The sequence below is a fragment of the Bactrocera tryoni genome, unplaced genomic scaffold, assembly GCF_016617805.1.
Source record: "Bactrocera tryoni isolate S06 unplaced genomic scaffold, CSIRO_BtryS06_freeze2 scaffold_25, whole genome shotgun sequence".
NCBI classification, from domain to species: Eukaryota; Metazoa; Arthropoda; class Insecta; order Diptera; family Tephritidae; genus Bactrocera; species Bactrocera tryoni.
Window position 1 is genome coordinate 30310510 of NW_024395977.1, and position 12658 is coordinate 30323167.

At 38.7% G+C, this 12658-nt stretch overlaps 2 protein-coding genes across 4 annotated transcripts in view; both read right to left on the reverse strand.

Moving 5' to 3' along the window:
* LOC120780499 (calcium/calmodulin-dependent protein kinase kinase 2) overlaps positions 1–12658 on the reverse strand; it is a 284681-nt gene that overhangs the window by 239987 nt on the left and 32036 nt on the right. The gene's annotated exons all lie outside the window — the stretch shown is intronic.
* Positions 11871–12521, reverse strand: LOC120780502 (putative nuclease HARBI1). Its single transcript, XM_040112777.1, has 3 exons — positions 12430–12521; positions 12233–12368; positions 11871–12179 (listed from the first exon to the last, which is right to left on the reverse strand). Exons 1-3 carry the CDS (start codon positions 12433–12435, stop codon positions 11881–11883), a joined length of 441 nt encoding a protein of 146 aa, XP_039968711.1. The 5' UTR covers positions 12436–12521; the 3' UTR covers positions 11871–11880.

Consider the following 12658-nt stretch of genomic DNA (forward strand, 5'->3'; position numbering starts at 1 on the left):
ATCAGCGATTTATATTTTACACCATACATACATATGTACATATATTTCACGTATATTTCTAAAAACATATAAACGTATAAAGAGCATAACTGGTTAATTTAATACTGAAACCATATGCATATATTCATATTTCAAAACATATACATTTAGTACATATGTACATACATTCTAAAGTCAGAATATCATTCTATTCTCCTTTCGCGGCCTCTTCTCACCGCGTATATATATACATACTTATGTATATGCGGCACAGTTACACAATTTTATACTTCTCACAAGTAAACTTGAGCGAATTACCTACGATCGGTTAATTCTCTCTTCGTGGTTTTTTTCTCACGAACACATACATATACGGGCGCATACAAATATATACTGGAAGAAATACCCAATCGACATTGGATACGAATTATACAACAATAATTATAACATAAAAGGTTTCATAACATACTTGAATATTTGTACAAAAGTGTATTGTTTCATATGTAAATACGCTCATTGCTTCAAAGTCCACATTGGCATATGTTCCGCGATACCCCTTGGTTTTCGTCCAACAAAACCAAGCAGGATTGCGTATAAAATATATTCAAAGTCCACATTGGCATATTTCCCGCAATACCCCTTGATTTTTGATCAACAAAAACAAGCAGGATTGTGTAAAAAACAAAAGCGTAATACATATGTACATACATGCATATGTACAAAGTGCAGTGATCTCTAATACGAGCGCTCATTGGCACATAACAAATAAAATATCCACCTATAGGTATACCCTATAGGACTTTGGAACATAAAGCATATATAAAAGAAATATACACAGAAAAATAAAATAAAATATTTCCGGTCGTTAATAAATAATTAAATCAAATTTAAGCGATTAATTATTTATTTCATTTGAAAACTCTTATTAACGTAAAAGAGTTCGCGATTACAGATATTATCAAATACGTAAAGCGTTATTTATATCAATTTCGTTCAAAACTCTTATTTACATAAAAGAGTTCTCGTCAAATCAAATAAATACATATACATATATATGAAAATATTTTTGAAATCTCGGTTTACTAAAAGGCCATTGATTTTATTGATTTTTTTTAGGAAACTCTTGCACACAAAAGAGTATTCTATTCAACAATTCATATACGAAATTTTTTCTAAACATCTACAAGTCTAGTTTTCACTAAGAACTTTTGATTTATTCTATACATATTTTAAATGAGCTCAGACTCAAAGGAACCTAAAACAACTCAGTTGCTAAAAGTTCCAAAAATGGTTTCAGACGAAAAAAGTCCGTGTACACCGGCTGAAGCTACACGCTCAAAGCAAGGTGCTACAAAACTAAAGAGGGGTAAAGATATTTCTTATACAAAATTCATTGCTGAGAGTGACAGTTTGATACGATACTGCACTCGATTCTCATCTTCACCGATTCAAGACAATTCTGAATCGGTCTTAGAAATCAAAAAAGATAATTTAGACAATTTCTGGACACGTCTCCAAGCGGCATATGACGCAATCGTAGAATCTGACGACTCAGATCTACCGGAAAATTTTAAATCCTCGGCATACACCAAGTATGAACACTGCCTAGACCAGTTCGAAGACACAAAAGCAATGATTTCTGATCAATTAAAGCTTTTAAGAGCAATTGCACCTACTCCACAATCGAGGGTAGAGCTGCCACAAAGACAAGCCCAAGAGGCAAGTTCAGGCATTCACCTTAAAGTGCCAGTATGCGACACAGATATATTTCATGGTGGTTATGAACAGTGGCCGTCCTTCCGGGACATGTTTACAGCTGTGTACATAAACCATCCTAAATTATCACAAGCTCAGAAATTGTATCACCTCAGATACAAAACCAAAGGTCAGGCAGGCATAATAGTCAAACAGTTCGCTCTCAATGACGAAAATTTCAATTTTGCTTGGGAAGCTCTTAAAGCACGTTACGAAAACGAGAGAATATTAGTCGACAAGCAAGTAACGATACTAATGAATTTACCAAAAATTCAGAAGGAAACCAGTGAAGAATTCATAAAGCTTCAATCCACGGTTTCAAATTGTTTGTCTGTTTTATCAACACAGAATATTCCCACAGATAATTGGGACCCCATTCTGGTAAATATATGCACAGCTGCATTACCAGAAAAATCGTTACTTTGTGGGAGCAATCGCTCTCATCGCGAAGAAAGTGCCCAACGTGGCAGCAAATGAAAGAATTTCTTACTACCCAATATGAAATCGCAGAAAGGGTAGATAAAAAACTAGTCAGAACGAAAAACGTTCAAAACGACCTCAATAGAAGCTTCAATAGACCCCAAGCAAGTAGTCACAATAATTTAAATAGAAGCTTTTTTAAGCATCAATCGTTCACTTCTGAACAATATAAGCAACCGTCATGCGAACTTTGTAGAGGAGGTCACAAACTAAAATCATGCGAAAAATTCAAAAAAATGAATGTTAGCGATCGAAACAATTTCGTAAGAACGAAAAAATTATGTACAAACTGTATGTCACATGCGCATACGCTTAAAGATTGCGAAAGCAAATTTAATTGCGTTTACTGCCATAAAAGACATCATTCTATGTTACATATAACAAATTTTTCCAGCTCACCCCCAAACAACGCAAACGTAAAACGAGCAACAGGATTAGTTGCCACAACAAATCCTGAAAACTGCCAAGAAGCACCATGCTGCTCAAAGGCGATGAAAACCCAAACGCTACATAGCGAAAACCACAGTAGGGTACTATTACCCACAGCAGTTGTCTCCATCGAACACCGAGGAGAACTGTTCAAACTCAGAGCCTTAATAGACCAAGGATCACAACGATCATTTATAGCGTCTAGGGCACAAAACAGGCTTCAGTTGCCAACAAAACTGGCCAATTTTGAAATCACGGGAATGGGCGGAAAAGTTGTTCAAAACTCAAATAAAATCTGCCCCATTACCCTCTTTTCCCCCAAAGCGGATAAGCGCATACAAGCAGAAGCTATAGTCTTACCGCAATTAACCAACATGCTACCAAGCTATCATATAAATAGCAAGCATTGGCAAAAGGTTTCACACCTTAAGTTAGCAGACCCCAACTGCAACACTCCCGCTCAAATAGATCTCCTATTAGGCAGCGATCTCTTACCACAAATTATTCTCGAAGGTATTGAGAAAATTACCAAAACACTTCTGGCGCAAAATACCATTTTCGGATGGGTCCTAAGCGGACTAGTTGCGGAACCAGTTACAACATTGACAACTCAAGTTGAGGAAGTCTCAAATGAGTACCTCAATTCACAATTGAGAAAGTTTTGGGAACTAGAAGAACTTCCCCCCATATCAGTCACAACCCCTGAAGATCAGTATTGTGAGGATTTTTACAAAGCCACAACTACTAGATCAGAAAATGGTCGGTACGTCGTACGACTACCACTTAAGCAACAATTTCCTAACACACTCGCCTTAGGTCACTCTCGCACCTCTGCAATTCAGCAGTTTCTAAGTATGGAAAGAAACCTACTTAAAAAAGGCGAACTCAAATCTGAATATGATGGTGTGTTAGAAGAATACCTCCATTTGGATCATATGGAAGAAGTAAACTCAGGGAGAAAATCGTCAACGGCAAATACTACTCCTTTATCTGCCACATCACGCAGTAGTGAAGCCAGACAAAAAACAACAAAGTGAGAGTGGTTTTAATGCCTCGAAAACCACTAGTTCAGGGAATTCCCTAAATGATATCCTATTTACGGGACCCACACTCCAACCAGATTTAATGCTTCTGATATTAAACTGGCGTATATTCAAATACGTATTCAATGGGGACGTTGAAAAATGTATCGGCAAATAGTCGTACATAAAGACGACCAAGATTTTCAACGTATTATGTTCCGAAGATCCCCCACCAGTCCTTTACGCGACTTCAAACTAAAAACAGTTACATTTGGCGTTAACTGTGCACCATATCTAGCCATTCGCACACTCCACGAATTGGCAGACAACACAAAGTCAGAATTTCCTCTGGCAACTGAAGTGTTGACAACTCAAACGTATGTAGACGATATTCTGTCTGGAAGTCACACTCTTCCACAAGCATACGAGGCCTTATCACAGGTAATAAAAGCCCTCAATTCCGCAGGGTTTCCATTAAAAAAGATTACGGCAAATCACCCAAATATAATCAAAAATATTCCAAACGAAAATTTGTTGGACACTAATTTCCTTATATTCGAAAAGGAAAGTACAACAAAAACACTAGGCATCCAATGGAATGCGATATCGGACCAGTTCTCATACACGACAGAGTCCATATCCGCATTATCAGCCATAACGAAAAGACAGATTTTATCCTCGGTGGCAAAACTTTTCGACCCCGCAGGATGGCTTTCGCCAATAATGATCCAAGCGAAAATCTTAATACAAGAGCTATGGCTAGATGGAACCGACTGGGACGAACAAGTGAAACCGCTTCGTTTAGAAAAATGGTCCCAGTTCGCAAACAATCTGAATGATATTTCTCAGATACAAATTCCACGATGGGTAAACTACTCCCCCGAACACAAAGTCGAATTACATGGCTTTTGTGACGCCTCAGAAAAGGCATACTGCGCTACTATCTACGTGCGCACGCAAAGTGGCACCACGACCACAAGCCACTTATTAGTAGCAAAAGCAAAGGTGGCACCTTTGAAAACTATAAGTCTCCCACGACTTGAGTTATGTGGCGCACTACTACTGTCAAAATTAGTAGCCATGGTGCAAATGCATTTAAACATGACGAAATGCAAACTATATATGTGGTCCGATTCTGAAATTGTACTAGCCTGGTTGGAAAAACCACCGCATGCATGGAAGACGTATATTTCTAACCGAACGTCTCAAATACTTGACCTAGTGGGATCAGCCACTTGGCGTCACGTAGCCAGTGCTGACAATCCTGCCGATCTAGGTACAAGAGGGTGCAAGCCACTGCACCTTGCCACCACCACCCTCTGGTGGAATGGCCCCCGATGGTTGATAGAATCTCCTGATTCTTGGCCACAATCCCCCATGCGCAATATTATCGCACCAGAAGGTCGAAAAATCGCCACCTTTCACACGTTATTGGAGGATGCCGACATCCTAGAACGATTTTCATCGTTTCCAAGAGCTCTCAGGGTAGTTGCTTATATGTTCAAATTTATAGAACAACTCAAAAGCAAAGTTAAGGGATCACATAATTTCCCATGCGACACAGTGACGCACCTAGAGTTACAAAAGGCAAAGGTCGCACTAATAACATATACACAAGCGCGCTATTTCAGCCGCGATATATCGCTACTAAGAGAATCGAAGCCGATTGATAAAAAGAGCTCACTCTTAGTCCTCAACCCATTTCTGGACACGAAAGGTCTGCTTCGTGCCAATGGTCGGCTTGCTAATTCGAGCCTAACATATAACGAACGCCATCCCATAATAATTCCCGAGAAATCGCCATTTGCCACATTATTCCTCCATTACATCCACATCTTAATGCTACACGCCGAACATCGTCTCATGCAACAGATGGTACGCCAGGAGTATTATATCCCCCGTCTTAAGCCGCAAATCAAGAAGTGCATCTTCACGTGCAAGATTTGCACTATGCACAAGCAGAAGATGCGAACGCAGATTATGGCAGCACTTCCACCGGAACGCTGCAATTTCGCTCTGCCTTTCACCACAACAGGTGTTGATTTTGCTGGGCCTTTCCAGGTAAAGGCGTCCATGTTAAGGTCTCCACTCTCATGAAGGGCTATGTGGCTGTCTTTGTATGTTTCACGACAAAGGCAGTACACCTTGAGCTGTGTAGTAATCTGACGACGGAGGCTTTTCTCGCGGCATTTGCTCGCTTCGTCGCTCGACGTGGCTACCCCTCAAAAATCATGAGCGATAACGGAAAAACCTTTATCGGAGCTCAACGAGCCACAGAAAAGCAATTTGTGGAATTTTTAAAACAAGTGTCACCTGACATCGTACAAAAGTACGCCCCTCAAGGTATCAACTGGCAATTTATACCCCCAAGCGCTCCTCATATGGGCGGTTTATGGGAATCAGCTGTAAAAAGCTTCAAAACCCATTTCAAACGGGTAGCTGGAAATTATAAATTCAATTACGAAGAGTTCACGACGTTATTAAATCGGATTGAAGCCGTTCTCAATTCACGGCCACTCACCGTATTATCACAAGACCCCTCAGATTTCACCGCCTTAACTCCAGGGCATTTTCTAAAAGGAGCACCCATCCTGGCCATTCCTGAGCCAGGCGTGGAGTCGCTATCTCTATTAAATCGATGGGAACGAATTAAAATTCTCCATCATGATTTCAGCCGCCGTTGGAAAGACGAATACATAAAGGATCTCCACAAAAGATACCGCTGGAAGACTCCTCAACAAGCGCCTAAACTTGGAGACTGTGTCCTCATTCACGACGATTGTCTACCCCCACCGAGTGGCGGCTTGGCCGCATAGAAAAGCTACATTACGGCTCCGACGGTCACATACGAATCGTTGATCTCCGTACGCAAAACGGAACGCTAACCAGACCGCTCGTGAAGCTATGCTTTCTGCCAACTTCCGACGATCGCGAATCCGAAAACCGGAAAAACCGAACCGATAATATCGCGATATAATAAAATCACTAAATTAAATACGAAAACGAAAAATACGCAAATATAAACCGCAAATAAAGAAAACAAACAAAAACTGGTCGATCAATACGACGGCCCATTCATGCCACATATCGTGGCACGATGGCCCATATCAACTTACAATGACAGATATGCATAATTAACCATCTCCTTTACCGCAGATTACCATGGATGTAGATACGCCAGTTGCAAATACGTCAGCCGCTCGGGCAGCAACCAATGTGCCACGCAACGGGCCTGCACCAGCGCCCCGAACGGTAGTTGCAACAGCACCGGCTGCTACTCCGGCAACAACGCCGGTACCTGTACCGGTAACCGCGCCTCGTGGTGGCACCCGACCACCACCGACCACATCGAGGACTTCGGAGATCCATCAGATAAAGTGCCCCATCTGTCGACGCCCACACCGGCTGCACCATTGTGGCATATTTCGGGGTATGCGACCCGTGCAACGGCAGCAAGTTGCCCAGGCCCACGGGCATTGCCATAACTGCCTGTCACATACACATGTGACCGCAGCGTGTGAGTCACGCGGGCTGTGCCAAATATGCCACAGGCCGCATCACACGCTGCTACATCGCAGCGCGGCACGCGAGGTGAATCGGCTACCCATCCCGCGCGGACGCATACCCCGCTCCCAATCCGCAACTCGTGGCGCATCCCATCGACGCGGAACCTCTTTGCGGCATCGACAGCCTGGGCCACCACCTCGTCGGTCTACTGGGCTGAGCAGCGTTGTGGCTACGCTGCAACAACTGCAGCGCCTTTTAGGCTAAACAGCCGTTTAGGGGGGCCGGGATGGCTAAATGAGCACCTGACCCCCCTCTTAGTATAATAAAACTACACCCCACTCATACACACCACACTCAACACGACTACACCATCTACATCATCCACACATCATTTCATCACACTCTCATCTCATCATTATCTACACCACACCTTTCACACCACACCCGAGGACACCAAACACAAGTAACAAAAGGGACTGGCGGACGGCGCCAGAGCCTCTTTCTTATTCGATTCGTGTTCGCACATATTGACAACCGACCAGTTTGTACTTTTCTTCGGAACGCTATCGCAGCAAAGGTGAGTGCCGTGCTTTTTATGTTTGTCAGCAAACTTTACATGTGGTCCTTCGAGCCGGATCCGGATTTATATATTTGCTTATATGTATGTTTCAAAAGCACAAAATTTAATTTGTGTTTCTAACGAAAATTCCGTTGGTAGAAAAATAAAAAAGAAAAAACCCTCACCAAACTGTTTTAGTTCGGTTTATAGTTTGGTAATATATAAGTATAACAAATTATTGATGCCGATAATGCTTACAGTTGTGTTAAAACACACAAAATATTTCCACAGCACAAAAAAGTTCAAGTATTAACTTAACAATAAGCGGGATTACATAAACCAAATAAGCAAAGGCACAAACGTTAAGTTATAACATATAAACAAAACAAAAAAAAAACATACATATATTCAAATTTTCTAATGCGATAATATTTACATATATATATTTACATACAAAAATATATTCAAAGTGCATGCGGTAGAATACCTGCATATTCTTTATTTCGCCTTCGCACTCTCTTCGCAGTGCGAACATACATATAGACGCAAACAATCACCCGGTGCCGCCAATATACCCTACACTGGGTATTAGTACAAAAAAATTACGTAGTCTTAAAGTTAGTTAAAAAAAAAAAAGCCGTTTAAAATTCACTTACAAGGCGGTAAAGTGGAACAAAATTTCCCTAATTTCATCTTTTTTGTTAAAAATAGAATTTAATAGCAGTTAAACAAAATCTACATAATTTGTGAATACTGTATATACAAACATACATACAGATATTAAAACATATAAATCTTCAAAGTCCACATTAGCATCTATCCGGCAATACCTCTTGTTCTTGGCAAACAAAAACAAGCAGGATTGCATACAAAAAGCGAATTGATCTCTTCAACGAGCTCTCAATTGCTTAAGATCAAAAACATAATTATAAACACATACAAACAAATACTAATGTAAAAAGCGCATTGATCTCTTCAACGAGCTCTCAATCGCAAAAAACATAAGTCCGAGTATTAGGGTGTACCTAAATACAAAATATTCGGACATCAAATATTTTAATATATAAAAAACGCGGTTGAATAATAATTAACCATTCAAAATAAAATATAAATAAAAATAATACCAGTGCAAAAAAAAAATAATACAAAACGATATTAATAAAATATACGTTTGTACCGACATACAAACTCTTATTTATTTAAAAGAGTATACAAATTATTACACTGTATCGCTTCGGTTAGATACTACAAAGTAGTTTACACTAAGAAAAATTAAATTTATTTTGACAAATATAAATATTTTTATAATATAACAAAAATGGTTAATAACGAACAAAATCAAAATACACCTACAGGAGCTACACGCTCAAAACAGGTTGTTAAATATATTTCACAAAGTGACAGTTTATTACGATACTGCACTAGATTTGCCGCTTCACCGATTCACGAAAACTCTGAATCGTTATTAGAAGTAAAAGGCCAAAGCTTACAAATTTTTGGACTCGCTTCCAAACGGCTTATGACGCCATTGTAGAATCTGACGATTCAGATCTACCACAAAATTTTAAAGTATCTGCTACCGCAATATACGAAAAATGCTTGGACCAATACGAAGAAACAAAAGCTATGATCTCCGATCAACTGAAGCTAATAAAAGCAATTTCACCTACTCTCCACAGTAGAGTAGAGCTGCCACAAGTGCAACAATATCAAGAGGCAAGTTTCGGCATCCAGCTCGAGGTGCCCGCTTGTGACACAGAAACATTCTATGGAGGTTATGAAGAATGGCCGTCCTTCCAGGACATGTTCACAGCCGTTTACATTAACCATCCAGAACTATCAAAAGCACAAAAACTGTATCATCTCCGATACAAGACAAAAGGTCAAGCAGGCGTCATTGTAAAACAGTTCGCTCTTAATGACTATAATTTCAATTTGGCTTGGGAAGCTCTAAAAGCTAGATATGAAAACGAAAGAATACTGGTCGATAAGCAAGTAACGACACTATTAAACTTGCCTAAAATCAAGAAAGAAACAAGTGAAGAATTTGTAACACTACAATCCACTGTTTCTAATTGTTTTTCGATTCTGTCGACACAAAATATTCCCACAAACAGCTGGGACCCCATTCTGGTAAACATTTGCACCGCCACATTACCAGAAAAGTCGTTACTTCTATGGGAGCAATCGCTCTTATTACGGACAAAGTGCCCAACGTGGCAACAAATGAAAGATTTTCTCACCACCCAATATGAAATTGCGGAAAGGTTAGAAGAAAAAAGAATCAAAACTAACAACACACACGACCAAAATGGAAGCTTAAATAGACCCCAAGCTAGAAGCAAAAACAAATCAAATAGAATCTTTTACAAAACACAAGCGTTCACATCCGAACAAAGAATACAAACTTCATGCGAACTATGTAAAAGAGGGCATAAACTTAAATCTTGCGAGAGGTTTAAAAGCTTAAAAGTTAACGAACGAAATAATTTTGTCAGGTCAAAAAGACTTTGCACAAATTGTCTGTCACATGCGCATACATTTACAAACTGCAAAAGAAAATTTAAATGCTTATATTGTCATAAAAGACACCATACAATGCTTCATTATAGCACATATCCCCTATCACACCAAAAAAGGGCGCATACAAAAAAAAAACACGGGTTTAATTGCAAAAGCAAATCCCGAAATCCAAAACAGTAAAATTTGCCAAGAGACACCATGTTGCTCAAAGGCACAAAAAGTTCAAACGCTGCACAGCGAAATACAAAGTGGACTAGTTACAGAACTAGTTACCACCATGCCAACTAAAGTTGAGTATAATACAAACAGATACCTTAATTCACAATTAAGGAAATTTCGAATGTTAAGGAAACTTCCCCCTATAACAAATAAAACGCCAGAAGGTCAGTATTGTGAAGACTTCTCTAAAGCCACAACTACTCGATCAAATAATGGCCGGTACGTCGTACGACAACCAATAGAGCCACAATTTTCCAATACCCCACATAAAGGTAGAAAAAGCAATGTTCGTAACCTTTCGACCCCGCAGGATGGCTTTCGCTAATAATGATACAAAAATCCTGCTTAAAAAATCATAAGTTATGTGGCGCGCTACTAAACGAAAATTAGTGCATTCGCACTTAAATATAAAATATAACAAAATTGTCTCGAAAAGTCGAAAAATTGACACATTTTATACAATATTGCCCCATAGAGGCTTAAATTTTCAAAAATAAATAAAATATAAAAAGGAAGTTAAAGGATCATCATACTCCCAATGCGATACAGTGACGCACCTACACTTACAAAAGGCAAAGGTCGTTCTTATCGCATCTATCTAAGCGCTCCTCATATGGGTGGGTAACGGGAATCAGCTATACAAAGGCATCAACTTATGCCCCTATTGCGGTTTTCAACCCAACTGCATTTCAGTCGAAGTTTAAAAATTCGGTATTGCCAACTTCAACTCAATCCGTCAAAAAAAATTGCGGTTGAAGTATGATCTAACTTCAACTTTTTTTGGTATTGCGGTTTTCAACTCTGTACAAGTGGGGTTGACTAGTATATAAATAAACTTCAACTGCTTAATAGCAGTTGAAGTTCAACATTCGTGCAGTGAAATACAAAAAAATATTAAAGAAAAATGGAGGACGGGTAAAATAACTATTTTAATTAATGTTAAATTAATTTTAATTAATATTTTTTTATAAATTTTTAGAAGAAATAAAGTTGCAACAAAAAACCAATTCGAAAAATTGGTGGAGTTAATGGAGAAGCTTCCAGAAGTAGGAAGAGGAAAGCCACCATTTGGAAACAATAAATTCAAATTGAGGTGCAGCGCCTCAAAATTGGTAAATTAAAATCTTCGCAAAGATTTTAATTTTTTTTGGTTATTTAAGACACAAAGTAATATTTTTTTTATTTTATTTTTAATAATTCTGGAATGAAGTGATATTTTATATTTTTGTACCATAGTTTAAGTTTACCTTAAAAATGAAGTGATATTGTTATTTAATGAATTTATTTAAATAAAATTTAAATATATGCCTGAATAAATAGCACATTAGAAATAATAAATGAATATTTGAATGAATTATTGCGAATTATTCGAGCCGTATCCTCTTCTTTCTTTCTATGTCCAAAATATCATTGGTCATTGTAGTATGTGAAGTAGATGGTATTTCTTCCGGAGATTCCACTTGAAAGTGTTGGCAAATATTGTGCAATGCGCAACAAGCATTCACAATTTGCGTAGCCTTTTCGGGAGTGTAATAAACCTCGTACAGATAAAAGAAATCGAAATGTACTCTTGAGTACACCAATTGTCCGCTCTACAATATTCCGGGCCTTTGAGTGTGCTGTATTGTAGCGTGCTTGGGGTGAAGAAGCTTCCGCCAAGCGATAAGGCGTCATTAAAAATTTGTGCAGAGGATAGCCAGCGTCGCCTAAGAAATTACATTACTCTAATTATTTAGCAATAAATACGATAAAGACTTACCCAAGATCCAAGTGTTATTCTGTATGTTTTTCTGTAAATGCACTTTCAAATCGCTAACATTGAAAACAAAAGAGTCATGATTTGCGCCTGCATGCCTAGCATCCACATACCGAATAGACATTTTATAAACACAAAGCTAAAAAATTTTAAGAAATTATACCATTTTGTTTCTAATATAATTCAGATTTTATACATACAATCATCACGTTTAAACTGTAGTAGCCCTTTCTGTTAAGATAAAGATGTTGCACTTCTCTTCTTAGTGAAATTATGCGAACATGAGTTCCGTCGATGCAAATCCAACTACTCCCGGAAAGCACTTCTTTTGAATAAATGAAACTTTTTGGAAGCGGTTTTTTTGCCTGAAAGTCATTTGAATTTTAATCCATTGGGTACAAATATTACACCAATTATATTTAGAACTTC